This window comes from Narcine bancroftii, chromosome 7 (genome assembly GCF_036971445.1).
Source record: "Narcine bancroftii isolate sNarBan1 chromosome 7, sNarBan1.hap1, whole genome shotgun sequence".
NCBI classification, from domain to species: domain Eukaryota; kingdom Metazoa; phylum Chordata; class Chondrichthyes; order Torpediniformes; family Narcinidae; genus Narcine; species Narcine bancroftii.
Genome location: NC_091475.1, coordinates 210,963,009 through 210,987,060, shown reverse-complemented (window position 1 = coordinate 210,987,060; position 24,052 = coordinate 210,963,009). Strand labels below are relative to the sequence as shown.

At 47.7% G+C, this 24,052-nt stretch overlaps 1 protein-coding gene across 6 annotated transcripts in view; it reads left to right on the top strand.

Annotated features, from left to right (window-relative positions):
* Window positions 1-24,052, top strand: part of LOC138739666 (cGMP-dependent 3',5'-cyclic phosphodiesterase) — a 284,647-nt gene that overhangs the window by 201,557 nt on the left and 59,038 nt on the right. For all 6 annotated transcript variants that reach the window (XM_069892183.1, XM_069892180.1, XM_069892182.1 and 3 more), the window contains 5 exons: window positions 3,295-3,406; window positions 9,195-9,234; window positions 13,265-13,328; window positions 15,615-15,693; window positions 19,477-19,654. In XM_069892183.1, coding sequence (XP_069748284.1) covers window positions 3,295-3,406; window positions 9,195-9,234; window positions 13,265-13,328; window positions 15,615-15,693; window positions 19,477-19,654 — 473 coding nt within the window. The remainder of the gene's footprint in view (window positions 1-3,294; window positions 3,407-9,194; window positions 9,235-13,264; window positions 13,329-15,614; window positions 15,694-19,476; window positions 19,655-24,052) is intronic.

Genomic DNA, 24,052 nt, shown 5'->3' with positions numbered 1-24,052 from the left:
GGATAGATCCACAGAACATTACCACACAGAAACAGTGATCCTCAGCCCTTCTCGTCTGGGCTAAACCATTTTTTCTTGCCCAGACCCACAGACCTGCACCCAGTCGGTAGCCCTCCATACCCCTCCCATCCATGTCCCTGTCCAAATTCTTCTTAAATGTTAACATTGAGCCCACATTCACCACTTCAGCTGGCAGCTTGTTTCACACCCCCACCACTCTCTGTGTGAAGGTTCCTCCTTATGTTCCCCCTAAACTTTTCCCCTTTCACCCTTACCCTATGACCTCTGGTTTGTATCTCAACTCTCCTCAGTGGAAAAAGCCTGTCTACATTTACTCTGTCTGTCCCCCCTCATCATTTTGTAAACCTCTATCAAATCTCCCCTCATTCTTCTACGCTCCAGGGAATAAAGTCCTAACCTGTTGAACTTTTCCCTGTATCTCAGTTCCTGAAGTCCCGGCAACATCCTAGTAAATCTCTGAAATCTTTCTATCTTATTGATATCTTTCCTGTAGTTTGGTGACCAAAACAGCACACAATCCTCCAAATTTGGCTTCACCAATGTCTTATACAACTTTACCATAACATCCTAACTCCTAGATTCAATACTTTGATTTATGAAGGCCAAGATGCCAAAAGCTCTCTTTACAACCCTATCTAAATGTGATGCCACTTTCAGGGAATTATGAATCTGTATTCCCAGATCCCTCTGTTCTACCGCGCTCCTCAGTGCCCGACCATTCACCCGTGTATGTCCTTTCTTGGTTTATCCTTCCAAAATGCAACACCTCACACTTGTCTGCATTAAATTCCAGATATAACATATAACCATATAACAATTACAGCACGGAAACAGGCCAATTTGGCCCTTCTAGTCCGCACTGATTCAAGTACCCTCCTCTAATCCTACGTACCAGCACTCTGCCCATATCCCTCCATCCCCCTCCCATCCATATACTTATCCAACTCTTTCTTAAACGACAAAATTGACCCTGCCTCCACCACCTTTCCCGGAAGCCCATTCCACACAGTAACCACTCTCTGAGTAAAGAAGTTCCCCCTCATGTTACTCCTAAACCTTTGCCCGTCATCTCTCAGCCCATGACCTCTTGTATTCATCTCTCCTACTCTCAATGGGAAAAGCCTTTCCACATCAACTCTATCTATCCCTCTCATTATCTTAAACACCTCAATCAAATCCCCTCTCAGCCTTCTACGTTCCAAGGAATAAAAACCTAATTTGCTCAATCTCTCCTTGTATTCCAGATACTGAAGCCCAGGCAACATTTTTGTAAATCTTCTCTGCACTCTCTCTATCTTGTTAATATCCTTCCTATAAATCGGTGACCAGAACTGCACACAGTACTCTAAATTTGGCCTCACCAATGCCTTGTACTGTTTCATCATTACTTCCCAACTCCTATATTCTACCCACTGATTTATATAGGCAAGCATACTAAAGACCTTCTTCACCACCCTGTCCACATGCACTCCTACCTTCAGGGAACAATGCACCATTATTCCTAGATCTTTCTGCTCCACTGCTTTTCTTAATGCCCTCCTATTTACCACATGCTTTGATTATTCTTTCCAAAATGAAGCACCTCATGCTTATCAGCATTAAACGCCATCTGCCATCTTTCTGCCCACTCCTCTCAGCAGTTTAAATCCCTCTGCAATCTTTGAAAACCCTCTTCATCATGCACAATTCCACCTATTTTATGGGGCATTTTCCCAGCTGGTCCAGATCCCTCTAGAAGCTTTGAAAACCCCCTTCACTGTCCACAACATCTCCAATCTTTGTGTCATCGGCAAACTTGCTGATCCAATTCACCACATTATCATCCAGATCATTGATATAGATGACAAACAGATGGAAGATGCAACAGAAATTCCAGCTTTCCGCAGACCCTTCCCAAACTCGTGTATCTGAAGCATTAGTTAATATGTTAACTAGTGAAACCAGTCAGTGCTGGTGTTGTGGGAGCTCAGATACTTGTTCATGGAATATGTAGCGGCCTAAGTTGTGGATAGGTCAAGGTTTAGGTTGGGATGGTAGTGAGGGAGAGGAGTTGATAGGATGTCTCTGAACAACTGGTGGATTCCCTGAAAGAGATTGGAGGATTGTTGGTTCTGCTGATGGGTGTAGTTTATGGTGATTGTCAGGTGCTGGGACAGTTTATTGGAATGAGAGATGGAGATGGCAAGCGATGGTTCTGGGGATGGAGACTGTTGGGTGATTGGGAGCAGTAGGTTGGGGGATGGAGACCGTTGGTTGATTGGGAGCAGTAGGTTGGGGGATAGAGACCGTTGGGTGATTGGAAGCAGTAGGTTGGGGGATGGAGACCATTGGGTGATTGGAAGCAGTAGGTTGGGGGATGGAGACCGTTGGGTGATTGGAAGCAGTAGGTTGGGGGATGGAGACCGTTGGGTGATTGGAAGCAGTAGGTTGGGGGATGGAGACCGTTGGTGATTGGGAGCAGTAGGTTGGGGGATGGAGACCGTTGGGTGATTGGCAGCAGTAGGTTGGGCAATGGAGACCGTTGGGTGATTGGCAGCAGTAGGTTGGGGGATGGAGACCGTTGGGTGATTGGCAACAGTAGGTTGGGGGATGGAGACCGTTGGGTGATTGGGAGCAGTAGGTTGGGGGATGGAGACCGTTGGGTGATTGGAAGCAGTAGGTTGGGGGATGGAGACCGTTGGGTGATTGGAAGCAGTAGGTTGGGGGACGGAGAGTGTTGGGTGATGGGAGCGGTTGGATGGGTGGGAGACATTGGGTGTGTGGGAACGGTAGAGTGGGGCATGGAGATGTTGGGTGTGGGAGTGGTAGGGTGGGGGATGGAGAGTAGGGTGTTTGGAGTGGTCGGGTGGGTAGGAGATGTTGGGTGAATTGGAGTGATAGGGTGGGGGAGAGCATTGAGTATTTGGGAGCAGTGGGTGGGGGATGGAAAGTGTTGGGTGATGGAAGTGGTCGGGTGGATTGGAGACATTGGGTGTATGGGAGCAGTAGAAGGGATGGAGATGTTGGGTGATGGGTGTGGTAGGGTGGAGGTGGAGATGTTGGGTATTTGGCTATGGTAAGATGGGGGGTGGAGACGTTGGGTTTGGGAGTGGTTTTTGGGGTGTAGTGGCAGTTTCATTGGGGAAAGCCATGGCCAGTGAGTGGCGGCATTGGGACAGAGACTCACTGTCCCGTAGCTGGGAGTTAAGAGGGATTGGTGTGGGGTTTGAGGCAGCTGGGGCCTGAGGCGGAACGTGTAACCAGTGCAGGATTGTGTTCCCTCTCTGCCTGCAGTTACACAGAGGTGGATGAGCAGACGATTAGGCACTGCTTCCGTTACACAGCCACTGTCCTCACCAGCACCATGTCAGTACAGAAGGAGCAGAAACTGAAGATGGAATGTCAGGTGAAGTGATCAGATCTGCGCGGTATCCTCAATCCCCGCCCCACCCACCACCTACAACACTACCATCCGCCTGCCTCCACACTCCCCAATGCAACCACATCAACGCATCAAAACCCATCCCACCTCAAAGCCCCAGAACAACATTGTATATTTTCCTGAACTAACTCCCTACAATCCCCAGAACCAACACTTCAATTACCACAACACCTTTCACCATAACAACACCTAATGACTCTCAGAATCAGCATCTCATTCCCCAGTTGCCTGAATTCGCGAGAGATTGTCCGATCTCAGAACTAAGCAGACTCAGACTTGATCAGTACTTGGAGGGGAGACCGCCTGGGAACACCAGGTGCTGTAGGTTTCTATGAGGGACTCTGCCTTACGGTGGACAAAAGTAAAAGAATTCCATATATGTTACATTCTAAATGTAGTATTTCGTGAAAATTATGCAACCTTTACCTTTACACCAAATGATACCCAGAAAGATTCCCAGAACCAGCAGCTTAATCCCCTGAACAAGACTCTATAATCCACAGACTCACTACCCTACAATCACCCATCGTACCATTCCAGTTCACCACACTCCCCACCCAAACCCCAATCTAATTTTCCCAACACCCTGATCTCCCATTCCAATGACCCTCCAAATCCTTTACCCAACACCCTGATCTCCCATTCCAATGACCCTCCAAATCCTTTACCCAACACTCTGATCTCCCATTCCAATGACCCTCCAAATCCTTTACCCAACACCCTGATCTCCCATTCCAATGACCCTCCAAATCCTTTACCCAACACCCTGATCTCCCATTCCAATGACCCTCCAAATCCTTTACCCAACACCCTGATCTCCCATTCCAATGGCCCTCCAAATCCTTTACCCAACACCCTGATCTCCCATTCCAATGACCCTCCAAATCCTTTACCCAACACCCTGATCTCCCATTCCAATGACCCTCCAAATCCTTTACCCAACACTCTGATCTCCCATTCCAATGATTCCCCAATCCTTTAACCAGCATATGGATCTTCATATTCAAATAGTCCTACCCTTCACCCCAATCACCAAAGCCAACTCCACTCCCATGCCTCAATGATCTTTATACTGTCCCAACACCCCCAAATCTGATGCCCCAAAACATGCCCAGTTGCCCAATGGTCTTGGTTCCCTGCTCCAAAACTCTTCTATCTTTCTGCTGCAATCCGATGCTCCCTCATCACCACCATGTCATAATAACTGACCCCCCCTTCCCCCCCAACTACTGACTAGGGGTCATGTCTGGGACAGGAATAAAGTGGGGGAGGGGTTGGGAGGTGAGATTGACTAGGGCCGTCGGGGCCTCGGGACAAGGTGACTGGCTGGTGAGGGTGATGTGACGGAGGGTGGGTTGTGGAGGAGGTTGGGGCATGATGGTATGTAGTGGGAGATGGAGGGGGTTGTGAGTTAGATACGGGATTTTGCCAAGGGGCTTGTGGTGGGCTCGAGACCAGGACTTTGCTGAGGCAAAATGAGGGGGGTTGGCGTCGAACATAGAACATTCTGGAACAGTGCAGACCCTTTGGCCCATGATGTTGTGCTGACCTATGTAAACTGATTCTCAACAATCTAACCCCTCCCTCCCTCACACCCATAACCCTCTATTTTCCTTACATCCACGGCTCCATTCAAGAGCCTTTTAAATATCCCTCCACCACCATCCCCAGAAATGCATTCCAGGCCCCCACTACTCTCTGTTTAAAAAATACCATCTGTGTCATCTCCCCTAAGCCTGCCTTAAACAAATGTTCTCTGGTATCAAATGTTGCCACCCTGGGAAAAAGGTGCTGGCTGTCCCTTATAATCTTATACACCTTGATTAAGTCACCTCTCATTCTCTGTCAATAGTAGGCAGCTTTAAGTTCCCAGGGGTAAAGATCCACTGGCTTGTCCTGATCAACCCTCCTCTCATCCTTTGTCTTTCCAAAGAGAAAAGCCTAAACTCTGTCAACATTTCTTCATATCAGGCGTTCAAATAGATTGTGAGGAACACTGGGTACTGGGGTTTGGTATGTTGTTGGTCCGTGGGTGTGCAGACAGGAGTGTAGAGTCAGGAGATTGGGAGGTGGATTAGTGTTGGGACAGGCAATTGGAAGGGTTTTGAGACAGGTGGATAGGAATATTAGGACAGGAGTTTGTGAGGTGTTGGGACAGCAGGACAAGGTTTAAGAGTTAGAATGTTGGATTGGACAGAGCCCTCACCACAATGGCATCCTGTTGACCCTTTCCCACGGATGTCGATTCTGTGGACGTTTAAGTGGCATTATTGCGAGGCATCAAAGTGAAATGCAAACCACAAAACATAGGAGTAGAAATAGGCCATTCAGCCCATTGAGTCTGCCCAGCCATTCAATCACGAGCTGATCCATTCTTCCATTCGGCCCCACTGCCCGGCCTTCTCCCCATACCCTTTGATCCCTGGCTAATCCAGAACCTATCAATCTCTCCCTTAAATACACCCAAGTCTTGGCCTCCACAACCGCCTGTGGAAACAAATTCCACGGATTCACCTCCCACTGGCTGAATGAATTCCTCTGCATTTCTGTTCTAAGCCAACGCCCTTCAGTCCTGAAATTGTGCCCTCTTGTCCTAGATTCTCCCACCGTGGGAATCAACCTTTCTACATCTACTCTGTCCATGTGTTTCAATATTCAAAATGTTTCCATGAGTTCTCCCCTCATTCTCCTAAATTCCAATGAGTACAGGCCAAGAGCTGTCAAACGCTCCTCATATTATAACCCTTTCTTTCCCAGAATCGTCCTTGTGAACCTCCTCTGAACCCCTCCAACATCAGCATATCCTTTCTTAAATGAGGAGCCCAAAACTGCTCACAATCCTCCATGTGAGGTCTCCCCAGGGCCTTATAAACCCTCAACATCACATCACATCTCTGCTCCGATATTCTATTCCTCTTGAAACGAATGCCAGCATTGCATTTACCTTCTTCACCACCGATTCAACCTGCAAGTTCACCTTCAGATGATCCTGAAAACACAACTATGTCTGGAGCAAAACTAACATCTGACATGTCTGGGTCTCCATGCACTATGGATGTACAGCTGGATCCTGGACTGTTCGAAGGAACCCAATGTTGTCTTGATTTTAAAACCTCGCCCTTCCTTTCAAAACCTTCCCTCTCACTGGAACCAACTCCCTCTGCTCTACCACAGTCCTCATCTCTCCCCTATTTTTCATTGTTCTGTCCCCTGACAGCCATGCCTCTGTCTGGGACCTGAACCCAGGGATTCCCGCGCCGAACGCCTCAGCTGGCCCATAACTGGGCTGTCACTCAGGTGCATCATTTGCTGCTCAAGTGTCAAACTTCAGTCGTTATTAGTTTAGGGTGTTGCATTACATTGGAGGTGCTATGTAAATGAAAGTTTTTGAAGTTGTATTTCCTGGTATGTCTGGGGGGTGGGGTGTGTGTGTGTGTGTGTGTGTGTGTGTGTGTGAGAGTGTGTGTGTGTTAAGAGTAGAAGGATAGTAAGGGGCAAAAGTGATCCCCTGCCTAGAGGGTCAGTGTGGACGTCTATGTGTGGAGCCTCACGAGATGGGGGAGATCTTGAGCAGTTTATTTTCATCAGGATTTACTCAGGAAACTGGCATCGTGTATAAGGAAGGAAGGGAAACAAGCAGTAGAGGCATGGAACATGAAGAGATTAAGGAGGAGGAGGTGCTTGCTGCCTTACAGCAACTGGGCCTGACAGAATTTCCCTCGGACCTTGAGGGAGACGATGTAGAAATTGCAGGGGCCCTGGCAAAAATATTTAAAATGTCCTCAGACAGGTGAGGTGCTGGAGGATTGGAGGGGAGCTCACGTTTAAAAAAGGGCTCCAAAAGTAAACCAGGAAATCACAGGCCAGTGAGCCTGATGTCAGTAGTGGGCAAATTATTGGTGGGTGTTCTGAGAGATCGGATATACAGGCTAAGGGCTGATTAATGACAGTCAGCATGGATTTGTGTGTGGTAGGTTGTGTTTAACCAATCTCAGAGTTTTTTGAGGAGGTTACCAAGAAAGTAGATGAAGGAAAGGCTGTGGATGTTGTCTATATGGACTTTAGTCAGGCTTTTAACAAGGTCCCACATGGGAGGTTAGTTAGAAAGTTCGGACACTAGGTATTCATGAAGAGGTTGTAAACTGGATTTCAAATTGGCTGAATGGGAGAAGCCAGAGAGTAGTGGTGGATGTTTGCTTCTCAGACTGGATGCCTGTAACTAGTGGTGTGCCTCAGGGATCGATGATGGGACCATTGTTGGTTTGTTGTCTATATCAATGATCTGGATGATATGTGGTAAATTGGATCAGCAAGTCTGCAGATTGGAGCTGTTGTGGACAGTGAAGGTGGTTTTTGAAGCTTGCAGAGGGATCTGGACCAGCTGGAAAAATGGGCTGAAAAATGGCAGATGGAACTTCATGCAGACAACCGTGAGGGGTTGCATTTTGGAAGGACAAACCAAGGTAGGACATTCATAGTAAATGGTCGGATACTGAGGAGTGTGGTAGAACAGAGGGATCTGGGAATACAGATACATAATTCCCTTTAAGTGGCGTCACTGGTGGACAGGGTTGTAAAGAGAACTTTTGGCACTTTGACCTTCATAAATTAAAGTATTGAGTACAGGAGTTGGGATGTTATGGTGAAGTTATATAAGGTATTAGTGAGGCCAAATTTGGAGGATTGTGTGCATTCTTGGCCACAAAACTACAGGAAAGATATCAATAAGATAGAACAGGTGCAGAGAAGATTTACTAGGATGTTGCCTGGACTTCAGGAACTGAGTTACAGGGGAAGGTTAAACAGGTTAGGACTTTATTCCTGCGAGTGCAGAAGAATGAGGGGAGATTTGATAGAGGTTTACAAAATGATAAGGGGGACAGACAGAGTAAATGTGAGAGACTCTTTCCACTGAGATTAGGAGAGATAAATATGAGAAGACATGGCTTTAGGGTGAAAGGGAAGAGGTTTAGTGGGAATGTCTTCACTCAGAATGTGGTGGGAGTGTGGAATAAGCTCAATTTTGCTTTAAGAATAAATTGAATAAATACATGTTTGCGAAAGGTCTGGAGGGTTATGGGCTATGTTCAGGTCAATGGGACTTGTGGAATAATGTTTTGGCACAGACTAGAAAGGGCGAATGGCCTGTTTTCTGTGCTGTAGTGTTCTATGTTTCTCAGAAATAAGAGCAGGAGTTGTCCATCTGGCCCTCCGAACCATTCAATAAGATCATGGCTGTCCTGGCTGTGGACTCAATTCCCTGATCACGCAAAAATATGTTCATCTACAATTATGCACTTGTATGTGGCAGGTGAGTTTATGTGTGTGTTTATGTGTGTGTCCACACGTGTGCGACTGCATGTAAGTGCTGTGCATGTCTGCGTGCATGTTTAAGTGTATCTGTGTGTCTGTATGCATTTGTCTGCCTGTATGTGTGTCTGTGTGGGTGCGTGCACATCTGCGTGCACTTCCATACATACGTGTGTGTCTGTATGTGTGCATCTTTGTGTGTGTGTGTGTGTGTGCGTGTGTGTGTGTGCGTGCGTGTTGTGTGTGTGTGGAGAGTGTTGTCGCTCCATGGCTCACCATGGAAGAAAGGCCATACGTTTCAGCTGGGGACTGGGGGAGCTGGGAGCAAACAGAGGGAAGTGGATGGGAGAATGGATGATACCACTATTCCCCGTCACATCACCCAGTTTCAGGCAACCCATCTCAGGATAGAGCTAATCTCTCTCTCTCTCTTTCCCTGCAGGCTCTACTCCAAGTTGCCAAAAACCTCTTCACACATTTAGGTAATTATATTCGTCCTCCCTCCTTCCCAACTTTGGTGCCGTGATGTTGGAAGGTTTGGGTAATTGCTTCAGCCATGAAAGGGAGACCATATGGATGAGATGGGTGTGGGTGCTTGGCCGGCAGAGGTTTGCTGGTTGCATCAGTGCAGCCTCTGGTAATACACCTTCTGCCCGCACCTCTGTGTTGATGTACCCCCACCCCGGCCCCCTCACTTCCCTGCAGTCCCATTGCACGGGGATAATCGCCACCTGTTGATTCCTGGAACAGTGAGGAGAGCAGAGATAGGCAGAACCTGTACAGTTCACGTTTTTGGAGTTCTGTTTAACTGGCGACACAGTCAGCGCCACACAGTTACAGCACCAGTCTCCCTGGGGTATGAAGTAAAACTGTGGTTGAAGTAAAAGCTCAATGCTGGTAAACATTAGAACAGAACACTGCAGCACAGTACAGGCCCTTCGGCCCTCAATGTTGTGCCGACCCATATATTCCTTTCTAAAAAAAAGTACCAAACCCTCCCTACCCCATTACCCACTATTTTCCTTCCATCCAGGTGTCTGTCTAAGAGTCCCTTAAATGCCCCCAATGTTTCAGCCTCCACCACCATCCCCAGCAAGTCATTTCAGGCCACCCACAACTCTGTGTAAAATTCTGACGTCTCCCCTAAACTTCCCTCCCTTTATAGACATGTCCTCTGGTGTTTGCTATTCCTCCCCTGGGAACAGGCACTGGCTGGCCACCCTGTCTATGCTTCTCATAATCTTGTTGACCTCTATCAAGTCTCCTCTCATCCTACTATGCTCCAAAGAGAAGAGTCCCAGCTCTGCTAACCTGGGCTCAGAAGACTTGTTTCCCGATCCAGGCAACATCCTGGTAAATCTCCGCTGCTCCTTCGCCACAGCTTCCACATCCTTCCTGTAATCCCGCGCTGTCTATAAGGAGTTTGTTCGTGTTTCCCCATGTCTGCATGGGTTTTCCCCAGGGAGCTCTGGTTTCCTCCCACCCTTCAAAACGTACCAGGGGTTGGGTGTAATTGGGCGGGATGGGTTTGGGCGCTGAAATGTCGAAATTTAAGTTTAAAATCTGAGCAAAGTGAAGAAAGGAAAATTTAGGGGAGACATCAGGGGTGAGTTTTTTAAATGCAGAGTTATGGGGTCCTGGAACACCTTGGTGGTGGAGGCTGGAAAATTAGGGGCATTTAAGAGACTCTTGGATGAAAGAAAAATAGAGGGTTACGGCAGTGATTCTCAATCTTTTTCTTTCCACTCACATCCCACTTTAAGTAATCCCTACGCCATCCATCGGGGCTCTGTGATCAGTAAGGGATTTCTTAAGGTGGGATGTGGATGGAAAGAAAAAGTTTGAAAGCCCCAGTTTTAATCGTCCCTCATGGACTCGTTATGTGCACGGTTTCAGAGCTCCAAAGGAAATGGGCCAATGACCATTTTTCTCCAGCAAAATATTTTAGTAACAACTGGGTCTAGAGCGGTGATTCTCAACCTTCCCTTCCCACTCACATCCCTTACTAATCACAGAGCACCGATGAAAAAGGTTGAGAACCACTGGATTATGGGGTAGGAAGGGTTTAGTATTTTTTTGGTAGGATTATATGGGTCGGCACAACATCGAGGGCCAAAGGGCCTGTGCTGTAGTGCTCTGTGACTGTCTGTGGATGCACAGCTTATTGCTTCTGCAGTATATGCTATTTGTCAGCTCCTTATCATCTCATTTGTATTGCTTCTGGTATCCTACAACATAGCTGTCAGATGCAGAGGAAATTGGATTTACAATTCATGTAATGCTAATACTATACACGCCAACAGGATTGTGTTGATGCCTTCAACAATTGTTATTGAATGCAATGTCTGTTCCTCAAATTAAAAGTCATCTCAGCTGCGGGGAACTTTCCAATAAGCTGTCCTTAAAGGCACAGTCCACGGCATCAGCTGGAAGGATCTTGCCAGGACTTGCAAAGCTGAGGGCTCAGGCCCAAAACGTCGGTATCGTTCCCTACTTTAGACGCCGCGAGACCCGCTGGGTTCCTCCAACCTTCCTGCATTTTTACTACATGTTGATTCCCTGGAACACAGAAGAAGGAAGGGAGATTTGGCAGAGGTCTATAAAATGATGATGGGTATGGACAGAGCAACTTCAAGCAGACTTTTCCCACTGAGGTGAGGAGAGATAATAAAATGGAGGTCGTGAGTTAAGGGTGAAAGGGAACAGTTTAGGAGGAACATTGTGGGGGGGGGGGAGCAACTTCATGGAGAGGATGGCAGAACAAGCTGTCAGCTGAAATGGTGAATGCAAGCTCAATTTTGACATTTACATTTTAAATGTAGGGATACAGCGTGGTAACGGGCCATTTTAGCCCACAAGTCTGTGCCGTCCAATGTACACCCCATTAAACTACACCCCCAGTACGTTGGGAGGTCACCAGAGCCCCCGGAGAAAACTCACGCAGACGTGGGGAGAACGTACAAACTCCTTACAGACAGCACGGGACACAAACCCCGTTCTGGTCCTGATTGCAGGTGCTGTAAAGGCGTTGAGCTAACGCCTTCGCCAACTGTGTTTAAAAAAAACATTTGGACAAGTACATGGATGGGAGAGGTATGGAGAGATTTGGTCCCGGTGCAGGTCAGTGAGACGAGGCAGAAAAAATAGTATGGCACGGATTAGAGGGGCTGAATGGCCCGTTTCTGTGCTCCAGCTTTCTATGGCCTTTTTAACCACCCTATCGACATGTGATCCCGCTTTCAAAATCCTTGTGATATGGAATTCAAGCAACTGGCAGAAAAATTGTGGAAGAAAAATAGGTAATAAAATACGAAACTTTAAAATTGGTTCCCCCCTCCCTCCCCAGTAGTTAATTCGCCAATCCACGCAATACACAATCTTAAGCAACTGGCAAATACACTTATCTGGGATCTATCAATCCCCATAGGTGCTGGATAATGTGGGTTTTAGCCATGGATGTACTCCTGGAGCGGTGGCCTTCATTGCCAGAGGGATTGAATTTTGGAGCAGGGAGGCTCTTCCCCCACCAGACCCCTTGTCTCCCTATGTCTGGCATCGGCCTGTCCTCAGACCCTGTCCATCCATTTGAGAGTCACAGCACAGGAACAGACCCTTCCGGCCCACGAGCCCATGTTGCCCAAATACACCCATGTGACCTATTAAACTTCTATCCCCGTACACCTTTAGAACACCAGAGGAAACCCATGGGGAACACAGCGGCAGATTCGAACCTGGGTCGCTTGCATTGTAACAGTGTCACGTTAACCACCACGCCAACCATTCCATCTTCTTTATCTCCCACTAATGGTGCTCGACCTGATGAGTTCCTCCTGTTTACCCTCTGAATGCAACCACTGCAGTCTCCTGGGTGTCTGAGGTTAAAGTCCAGATCCGCCATTCTCAATAGGGTCTCTACAGCCGGTTTCAGGTGGAATAGCTGAGAGAGTGAGGCTCTGGGACCGGCTGTGGGTGTGTGCAAAGCGACATTTAGGTGGCAGTGCTGAAGGTGCTGTTCTGGCACCTGAAAAGTCTGCAGCGGGGAGAGGCGCTGCGGAGCAAACACCGGCTTCTGTCAACTGTGGCCATAGTCCCGGCCACTTTCAGGTGCCTAGGGGGACCGCTCAGATCGGAGAATATACCTACCGAGGAGGATTGGGTAAGTGCTCCTCGGGTCAGGGTTCTCCAGTTTCAGGTGGCCTCCCAATAGCTCCATTCGGGTATTTTAGGTGGCTTTACGTTGGGGTATTCTGGCCACCTGAAAGGTGGGGGGGGGGAACGGACACAGTGCAACACTGTAGTAAAAAGTCTTGTTTTCACCTCATGGAACACAGATTTTTTTTAATGTAGTTGGTAAGTACGGAAGAAAGCAAAACTTGACTGCTGCCCATAAACGTTAAGCAGGATCATGACCTTTTGAGAATGGTTTCTCTGTAACAGCAGGGACTGGGATAGGTCGTCGTGGACCAAGAGCCGTTGCTGCTTCCAGGTGACCAGCTGTTTTGCCTTTTGCAGATAACGTCACGGTACTCCTTCAAGAGATCATCCAGGAAGCACGCAACCTGACCAATGCGGAGAGGTGAGGCTCGTGTGCGCATCTGTGCAGTTCAGTGGAACCCTCTCTTGTCTCCACCAGTGTCACTAAGCACCAATCCAGAGATGAGGGCAGGGCACTGCAGGAGGGAGTGCTGCCTTGCCTTTCATTGGTCGATCCTGTGAATCTGTGGGGGCTGTCTACCGCGTCCGGTGCAGCCTCTTCGACATCGGAGAAACTGGAAGATCACTTCGTCGAGCACCTTCACTCTGCCTGCTGCAACAGTAGACCTCCCAGTGGCCAGCCACTTCGATTGCCACACTGACATGTCTGTCCATGGCCTGGTGCACTGCCACCTTGAGGCCACACATGAATTGGAAGAACATTTTTTGAGTTGGCAATAGAACCATAGAACACTACAGCACAGAAACAGGCCTCTTCAGCCCTTCTAGTCTGTGCCAAACCATTTTTTTTGCTTAGTCCCACTGACCTGCACCCAGAGCTTAGCCCTCCATACCCCTCCCATCCATGTTCCTGTCCAAACTCTTCTTAAATGTCAAAATTGAGCCCGCATTCACTACCTCAGGTGGCAGGTTGTTGTGTGAAGTAGTTCCCTCTTATGTTCCCCTAAACTTTTCCCCTTTCACCCTGAATCCATGTTCTCTGGTTTGTATCTCATCTAAGCTCAGTAGAAAAAGCCAATCTACATTTACTCTGTCTCTCCCCCTCATAATTTTAAATACCTCGATCAAATCTCCCCTCATTCTTCTACACTCCAGGGAATAAATTTCTAACCTGTTTAACCTTTCCCTGTAACTCAGTTCCCGAATTCCGGGCAACATCCTAGTAAATCTTCTCTGCACTCTTTCTATCTTATTGATATCTTTTCTGTAGTTAGATGACCAAAACAGCACACAATCCACCAAATTTGGCCTCACCAATGTCTTATACAACTTCACCATAACATCCCAACTCCTGTACTCAATACTTTGATTGATGAAGGCCAAGATGCCAAAAGCTCTCTTTACAACCCTGTCCCCCTGTGACCCCACTTTCAGGGAATCACCAAACCAAGGGCATCGGCATTGGCTTCTCCAATTTACGTGAAAATCTTTCCCTCTCATTCTCTCTCTGTCTCCCTTCCCCCAGTGGAATTAAAATGGCTTGGCCACTGGGAAGTCTTTGCTGTTGCAGTGGATAGAGCAAAGGTATGCACGGAACGTATCTATGGCCTCCTGCACTGCTAGACTGAAGCTACCTGTAAATTGGAGGAACAAAAGCTGATATTCCATCTGGGCCCTCTCCAACCAGATGGCATTAATGTCGACTTCTCCAATACATGTTAACCCCACCTTCTCTTTTGTTCGGACGCCTGCCGACATTTTTCCACAGCTTGCCCAAAATGTCGTTTATGTATCTATATCTTTGCTATAGATGGGGCCCTGCTCGGCCCTGGTTGAGTTTCTCTAGCGTTTTTACTCTGTCCCCTTCCCTCTCCTTTCAGGGAGTTACCCACTCTCCACCGCCCCCCCATCACATCTCAGCTTTTTTGCTTCTACTCTCCCACCTACATCCACCTATGTCCCCTTACGTGTTAGCATTCTGCCCTTCCCTCCCACTATCCCCCCTCTTTTTTATCTGGGCACCTGCCTGCTATTTGCTCACACTTTGATGAAGGGCTCAGGTCTAAAATGTTAGTCCAACCCCAGAATCTGCTGACTTTCCTCTTCAAATCCATTCGCTACACCTTCCTCAGAGAGTCTTTCCCCATTGGCTATACCTTTTTTTAGGAAGTCTTTTCCCATTGGCTATATCTTTCAAGGAAGTATTTCCCCATTGGTGGCACCTTTTGCAGAAAGTCTTTCTCCATTGGCTACACCTTTTCCAGGATGTCTTTCCCCATTGGCTACACCTTGCTTAGAGTGTCACTCGCTATTGGCTACAATTTGTTCAGAGAGTCTCTCCCCATTGGCTGCACCTTTTTCAAAGCTTCTTTCCCAATTGTCTACAGGTTCGACAGTTTTTCCCCATTGGGTATTCCTTTTACAGAGGGTCTGTCTCATTGGCAAAACCTTTTTCAGAGTTTGTTTCCCCATTGGCTACAACTTGTTCAAAGTCTCTCCCAATGGCTACACCTTTTTCAGAAATTCATTCTCCATTGGCTGCACATTTTACAGAGAATCTCTCCAACTTGCTATACCTTTTTTTCCAGTGTCTCACCAATGGCTACATCTTTCTTGAGGGTCTCCTTCTCTCCAATTGGGAGCCGCTCACTCCATCTGTCAATTGGTGATTGTAAGCATGTTCTCTCTCTCTCTCTCTCTCCCACAGTTGTTCAGTGTTTCTGTTGGAGCAGAACAACAAAGAACTGGTCGCAAAGGTGTTCGACGGAGGATTTGTCACTGACGAGGTGAGGGGGCTGAAACTGACGATGGCCGCACAGAAAGTGTCTGTGGGGGTTGGGGTCTGTGTCCCTGTGGGAGAGCCTTGGGTTGCCGTGGGCTGGGGATGCTGCAGGTTCATAGACCATCTGGTCTCCTTACAATGTTAATGTGTAATGAGGAGTTTAATGTCCAACCAGCAGGTGCAATGCACAAAGTTATGACTTGTTACGGCCACACAGATAGACCTTTTACAGAAGGAATTGACTTCAACTGCCAGTTTCCATTAGGCCTCCCCATCTCTTCCTTTCCCAGTCCCCATGGACTGTTCCCTCTAAGCTATGCGCGTGCACTCACATCTTGCCACTAGCACACAAAGGAAGTTCATGGGCACACAAACAGAATACCGATCCCACCACCCTGTTCCATCCTGACAGCCCCGTTAGGAGCAGGCCGTGTGAGAGTGCGGTTGGCATGAGGGAGCAGGCTGGGGGAGCGGCGTGAGGGAGCGAAGAGGGGAGCAGCAGGAGGGGGAGGGGCAGCGTGAGGAGCAGGTGGCGTGAGGGAGCATGACGGAGTGAGCGAGCGCAGCCTGGGCTCCACCGGCCGTTCTGTGGCAGCGCAGCGGGGTGTCGGGGCTGTCAGCACGATGTCACTCAGCTCCCCTTCCTGTCTGGAGCCATTTTCAGCAGTAATCCTTTTAAACAGGAGGTGGAGTGACTCCGCTCCACCTCTGACGCTACCTCCATTGCCGGAGGGAACCCAGATTGTGTAGGACCCACCAATCCACCTTTGGGTCTTTTATGCAGGTAAATGGAGCGTGTTAAAGGCAGAGGAAACCTGTCTTTACAACTCAGTGATTTTCACTATAAAAGAGCCTCCTCTTTCCCTTTCCCTCTGTCTCCTTTCCTCCAGCTCCGCCCACAGAGCCAATGCCCTCCCCCAATCAATTCTCACCTTTCCTCTCCTGTCTTCCGATCCATGAACACCTATGGGCCTTTTGTCCTGTGCTCCTCCCCTTTCCTCTTCTTCCCTCCTCCCCCACACCACCCTTTTTGTTCAGGCCTGGTTTTTTGCTTACACATTGATGAAGGGTTCAGGCCTAAAATGTTGGTTATACGTTGGGCGGCGCAGTTAGCGTAGAGCAGTGGTTTTCAAACATTTTCTTCCCACTCACATCCCACTTTAAGTAATCCCTATGCCATCGGTGCTCTGTGATTAGTAAGGGATTGCTTAAGGTGGGATGTGGGTGGGAAGAATGAAATCCCCTGTTTTAATCATACTTAATGGACTTGTCATGTGCACGGTTTCAGAACTCCAAAGGAAATGGGCCAATGACCATTTTTCTCAAGCAAAATAGTTCAGTAACAATTGGTTCTGAACCTTCCCTTCCCACCCACATCCCACCTAAGCAACCCCTTACTAATTACAGAGCACCGATGGCAGAGGGATTACTTAAAGTGGGATGTGAATGGAAAGAAAAAGGTTGAGAACCACTGGCGTAGTGTTTAGGGCAACCCCAGTGTCTCTGGTTCAAATCCAGTGCTGTCTGTGAGGAGTTTGTATGTTCTGCCTGTGACCTGAGTGGGTTTCCTCCGGGCGTTCCAGTTTCCTCCCACCCTCCAAAAATATACAGGGTTGTAGGCTAATTGGGGTGTTCGGGTGCCATGGGCTCGTGGGCCAGAAGGGCCTGTTACCATGCTCTATGTCTACATTTAAATTTTAATCCCTTTACCTCCTGTAGATGCGGCTCAGTTCTTCCAGTAATTTTAGTTCTACAATTACAGCAACTTCCGTGTTTCACGTTTTACACTGACTTCAATAGCATACATTAAATCAACCAGTCTCAACTCGTTTATGGCTCTCTTTCCCTCGTGTGTCCCCCACCCCCACCCCACTGGGACTCTGCTCAAAATTTACAGACCCACTTCCCTGGGCAGCATGAAAAATATGAATATGAGCTGAAAAGAAAACCAAGCTTTTACTCTAATGTACTGTGGCCTGCAGTGGGGGTGGGGTGGGGGGAGGGGAATGAGTTTAGGGCCTCCATTGAGAATGGCTGCATTCAATTAAGGATTATGATCAGTTTATTGTCATTCACGTTGTACAGTCCCCATGTGCACGGAAATTCCTGCTTGCTGCAGCTGAAGTTCATTGTCACCTGATTGCACATAGATTTGGAGTGGCATAGTTGGCATAGCAGTTAGTGCAACGCCTTTACAGTGCCAGCGACCGGGGTTCCAATCCCGCGCTGTCTGTGTTTACCGCGCCAGCGATCGGGACCGGGGTTTGAATCCCGTGCCGACTGTAAGGAGTTGGTATGTTCTCCACTCACCCCAACCGTGTCTGCATGGGTTTTTCCCCGGGGGGCTCCGGTTTTCTCCCACTGTTAGAAACATACTGGAGGGGGTGTTGGTGAATGGGGTGTAAATTGGGCGGCACGGACCCTTGGGCTGAAATGACCTGTTACCATGCTGGATGTAATTTAAAAAAAATGAAATGACAAGCTGGAGAAACATCATCTACCCAGACCACACATAGTAGATATAGGCCTCATACATAATCAAAATAAAATACCAATATCTGGGATGATTTACATGGTGACAGGATGCCATTCATCTGAAGAGGTACTTTATCAAGCAAATACAATATTTTACTTAATTGAATTGAAAAGAGACAAAAAATATAGAAAATAAATTATCCTAGAGCAAATAAAAAGTGGTTTTATAATTGTGCGGACAGTCCTCTTGTGGTGTGAGAGCTCAAGGTGGGGGGCGGGGCGCGGTTCAAGAGCCTGATAGCTGTTGGAAAGGAACTGGTCTTGAACCTATAGGTGCTGGTCCCCAGGCTTTTGTTCCTTCTGTCCAGAGGGAGCAGTGAGAAGAGGTGGTGGCCAGTGGAGAGGGGTGGCAATATTTTACACGGTGAGTGAGAGAGGAGGTGGGATAATTGCAGTGGTTAAAGATATTTGGATGGGGACCTGGATGGGAAAGGTTTAGGAGATGGGTCAAATGCAGGCAAATGGGACTAGCTCAGGTAGATACGGTCGGCATGGACACATTGGACCCAAGGGCCTGCTTCTGTGCTGGATGAGCAACAGTTCGCCCCTCCTCTCCCTTCCCTCCTCCCTCTCCCTCTACACTTCCTCCTGCTCTCCCCTGTCCCACCCTCTTCCCTCCTCCATGCCCACCCCCTCATTCTACCCCTCCCAACCACCCTTCTCTCTCCCTCCCCTCCTGTCTCCATCTGACCCTTCCTTTCCTTTCCTCCCTCCTGTTTTCCTCCAACCCTTCATTTCCTCCTCTCTGTCCTCCATCCTGCCTCTCCTTTCTTTCCCTCCCCTCCTTCTGATCTCTCTTGCTCTCTCTGCTTCTCCTTTCTCACCCCATCCCTCTCTTTCTTCCTCCTCCTTTCCTGCCCCTCACCTCATTTTTCCCCCAACACCCCCCCCCCCCACCATGTCTGCACTTTCTCCTGCTTTCCCGTCTCCCTCCCTCTTTCCTCTATGGCCCTTCCCTCATTCTACCTATCCAACTGCCCCTCTCTCTCCCACCCCATCTCCCTCTGACCCTTCTTTCACTCCCCCTTCTCTCTCTCCTCCCTCCTGCCTCCCCCCCTCCCTTTCTCATCCCATCTCCTCCTTTCCTGCCCATCACCTCATTCTTACCTAACCTGACTGCCTCTCTCCCCTCCCCACCTTCCTCTACCCCTCTCCAGACTCTCAGACGGCCCTGCCCTCACCCGCACCTCCTCCCCCCACGTTCCTTCTGATCCCTCGAGATGACACCTGTTCTGTTCGTGCCTCTCCACAGTCTGCTGAGTTCCGGATGCCAGCTGACCAGGGCATTGCAGGTCACGTGGCAACCACCGGGCAGATCCTCAACATCAAGGATGCGTACTCCCACCCTCTGTTCTACCGCGGAGTTGACGACACCACAGGTTTCCGGACCAGGAACATCCTCTGCTTCCCCATCATCGATGAGAACAACCGTGAGTAAACACCTGGTACAAAGCTCAGGTTATTGGTCACATAATAAGCTAACGCGGCAATATGACTGCATCAGCAACCCAGGTTTGAATTTGGTGCTGTCTGTAAGGAGTTTGCACATTTTTCCCATGGGCACGTGGATGTCCTCTGGGTGCGCTCGTTTCTTCCCACCTTCCAAAACGCACAGGGTTGTAGGTTAATTTGGGTGTTACTGGGTGGTATCGTTCTCTTCAGATTTCAGGTTTTAAGTTTTATTGTCAGAGTTTATACCGTATATTTCAGGCTATAAAAGTCGAGTCGTAAAACCCTCAAAAATCACTCAAAATCGAGGGTCGATTTATAGGCCGGATATACTTTTGAGACCTTAAATTCACTGATAAAAGCAGATTGATGTCGATTCGGTGTATAAGTTGATGTTGGAAGGGCCCTCCCACCTCTGGCGCCGCCACTCCCCGATACTTCCCTGCCATTGGGCGCCACCATAACTGCTCCTACCTGGGACCCTGAGGTTGCCCTCGCCCCTGTCTGGTAGGCTGAGGTTTTTGCTCCCGCCGGGAGCATGATGTCGCCGCTCCAGCTCCGTGGGACAAGGCCGCTCATGCCCGGTAGGCCGAGGTTTCTGCTCCTACCGTGAGCACAATGTCACCGCTCCAGCTCCGGAGGAGAAGGCCGCTCCTGCCTGGTGGCTGAGATTTCTTTTTGCTTATTTAATTTACAGCTTTTTGCAATTGGGGTATTTTAAAATTTTTTAGGTTGTTCTTGGGAGACCTGGACAGCCCAAAAAATGGAGGTTGATTTATCTGCTGGATATACCATAAAACCATTAAAATAAGGTGACAAAAAGGGAGGGTGAACCTATATGCCGATCGACTTATACGCCAAAATATATGGTACGTGACATCACATACAACCCTAAGATTCCTTGTTCCTGCTGACATGGCAGAATTACCACATATTGGTAGTGCAAAGTAAACTGTACACAGCGTAAACAAATAAAGAACTGTAAACAGACCCAACATTGCAATCTAAAAAAAACGTTATTGCTTGAATTCTGAGACTTTCTGATATTTTCCTTGAAGAAGGGCTCAGGCCTGAAATATTGGCACTATATCTTTGACCAATGGCATCATGAAGAAAGCCTCTACTTCCTCAGGAGTTTGCAGAGGAGCTAGTGGAGTTGTTCAAGTGAACCGGTACGGACTTGAAGGGCCGACATGGCCTGTTTCCGTGCTGTAAACGGTTATATGGTTATATGGAATGTAAAATACAGGAAGAGCAAAGAAAATCAATAAAGTGCACAAGTCAGAGGCCTTAAATGAGTCCCTGATTGAGTTTGTGGTTGAGGAGTGCGATGGTGGAGGGGGAGCAGCTGTTCCTGAACTTGGTGGTGCGAGTCTTGTGGCCCCAATACTTCTTTCCCGATGGCAGCAGCGAGAGCAGAGCATGTTCTGGGTGATGTGAATCCTTGATGATTGCTGCTGCTCTCCAATGGCAGCGTTCCCCATAGGTCAGTAGTTTTTAAAATTCCCCACTAAACTCACATGCCACTTTAAGTAATCTCTATGCCATTGGCGCTCTGTGAAAACCACTGTTTTAATCACCCCTCATTGACTCTTTATGTGCACGGTTTCAGAACTCCAAAGGAAATGGGCCAATGACCATTTTTCTCACGCAAAATATTTCAGTAACAATTGGGTCTAAAGCAGTGGTTTTCATCCTTCCCTTCCCACCCACATCCCACCTTAAGCAATCCCTTACTAATCACAGAGCACCGATGGTGTAGGGATTACTTAAGGTGGGATGTGAATTTAAGGGAACAGTTTGAAAACCACTGGTGGAGAAGTTCTCGATGGTGGGGAGGGTTTTGTCTGTGTTTCCTTGTCCTGAAGACGAGCACGTTTACTTGGATTTGATCTTCATTCACCTGTCTGCCAGGTCTCTCTGAACATCAGCACCACCCGATCTCACACCGTGGAACAAATGCTGTGCCCCAGGGTACGCGCCCTATTTTCCTCACATGGACTTTTCTTACCCACTATCTCACGTCCCCCTGAATCCTGTTTACATCCGCTCGACCTCGAACAGTGGGTGGTCAGAGTGTTTGACCTGGAGCAGCTTATCAAGAAGGGATGGTTGGCGTAGCAGTTAACGTGATGCTATTACAGCGCCAGTGGCCTGGGTTCGAATCTGCCGCTGTCTGTAAGGAGTCCGTATGTTCTCCCCATGTCTGCATGGGGTTTTCCTGAGGGGGGGGGGTTTCTCTGATTTCCCCCCCACAGTTCAAAATGCATTGGGGGTGTAGGTTAAATGATTGTTTTTGGCTTCTGCCGTGCTTTACATAAAAATGTTTTAAAAATACCGTCCACAGTGAGAAGTGTTCTTCTGCATGTAGGCCAGTGAGATATCGCGAAGATAACAAGTTTATTGTCATACACATTGTACAATGTATACATGCCCCAAATTCTTTCTTGCTGCAGCTGAACAGGTAGTTGCAAAAAAAGCTATAAGAGCAAACTAATTGAATTAAATTAAAATGGACAATAAATATACAGAGTGCTGGGTGCTGGGAATGCATTGCTGGGGATGGTGGTGGAGGCTGGAACAATAGGGACATTCAAAAGACTCTTAGACAGGCACATGGAACCACAGAACATTACAGCACAGAAACAGGCCCCTTCGGCCCTTTCAGTCTGTACCGAACCATTTTTTTGCCGAGTCCAACTGACCTACACCCAATTCACAGTAGCCTAATACACTCTGAGTGAGGAGATAGTTCTTTATTCACAGTGGTGGTTGAAAGCACTGGTGGTGAATCAAGTTGGGGGGGTTGGAGCTTTGTCCCCAGGGGGAGGGAGAGGAGGAGAGGGTTTCATGGTGGAGAGTGTCGTAAGTCACACAATGTTGAAACAGGCCCTTTGGTCCATTTTATATGTGCTGTTCCCTCCAATCTTGCCTGACTCATCTCTCTCACCTGTTCCTAGAACCATAAAACATTACAACACAGAAACAGGCCCCTTCGGCTCTTCTAGTCTGTGGCAAACCAATTTTTTTTTTGCCTGGCCGGCACCCAGTCCATAGCCCTCCATACCTTTCCCACCCATGTACCTGTTCAAATTCTGCTTGTGAAGTTTCTTTCATTGTAATAAAGGACCTTGATCCTTTTAAAACAACTATATTAGCCGAAGTACACAAGGCTGTGTGGAGGCATCCATCTTGAATCCAACCCAAGCTGCAACCACCCTCTAGTGGTCAGGAGGATCACTAGTACTCTATCACTACATCCCCTTTCCTTGAGATGTTTAATCTAACAACACGACACACTAATGCAGTTTTCATTTCAATGTAAATTTCAACACAAATATAAACACATCAGCAGAACAAACGTTTTAATGTGCAGCTCTTTTTCTTTTAGAGATTCATTCGGTCGGGTGTTTGATAATGCGTGATCTTCTTAACACAGGTGCTTGTATCAACTCTGTTGGTCCACTACTGTCTAGCAATGGTTGAATTTCCTCTGTTGCTACTGTTACAGAGTTCTGTGTTGTGTATTGGCCTATGTGTTGTGTGGTTTTATGTTAAACAGTGACAGTTTGCCTTTGAGAGCCAAGGTGAAGGTGGACTGCTGAGAGAGTGGGAGGCGGACTGAGCATGTGCAGAAAATGATCTAAAAATTTCTGGACTTGGATGATAAACCACCACTGGGTGGTGCTGTGGAGTGGAAGGAGGCCCAGAGCAGGAGTCATGGTCTGGAGGACAGTTTAGAATGTTGGGATTTCAAAAAGGATGAACATTCCGAAGGCAGCCAGAAGGATCTGGGCCAAGCCAGTGGTTCCTCTCTCTGCAAACAACACAAAAAAACTTTGAGTTTTCTGCTTTCTCTCTCAAAGATCTTTTGGCTTCAGTTTACCAAACAAACTGAATTTTGTTTATGATCTTTGCTTCAGTTGAGATCGAAGTTTTGTGAGTCTTGTGTGTTTTTGTGTTTGTTTTGTGCTTAAGTTTTTCTGTGGGCTGGTTGGAAATATAACTTAGACTTTAATTACATATGTTATATTTAGGCTGGGGAATGTATTAGTTTTACACCATTATAGAAATTTGCATAGAAACCAGTGGGCATCGTTATAAAAGGGGGGATTTTGAATTGAAGTTTGAAGGTGAATTTTTGTTAATAAAGTAATTGTTCATCTTTACCCCTGTGAGATATGCCTTCTTTGTGGTTGCTGGTTTGATCTTGTAACATAAATTGGGGAAATCGTCCGGGATCAAACCAATTTAGGAGCTTTAGGGGCGATTGACTTGTGCTTAGTTATCAGTCGTCTGAGTTTGACTCAACCTCCAGCTCGAAACTAAAAATAAACAGTGAGGGTATAAATCACCAGCAGGAAAACCAGCAACTATGA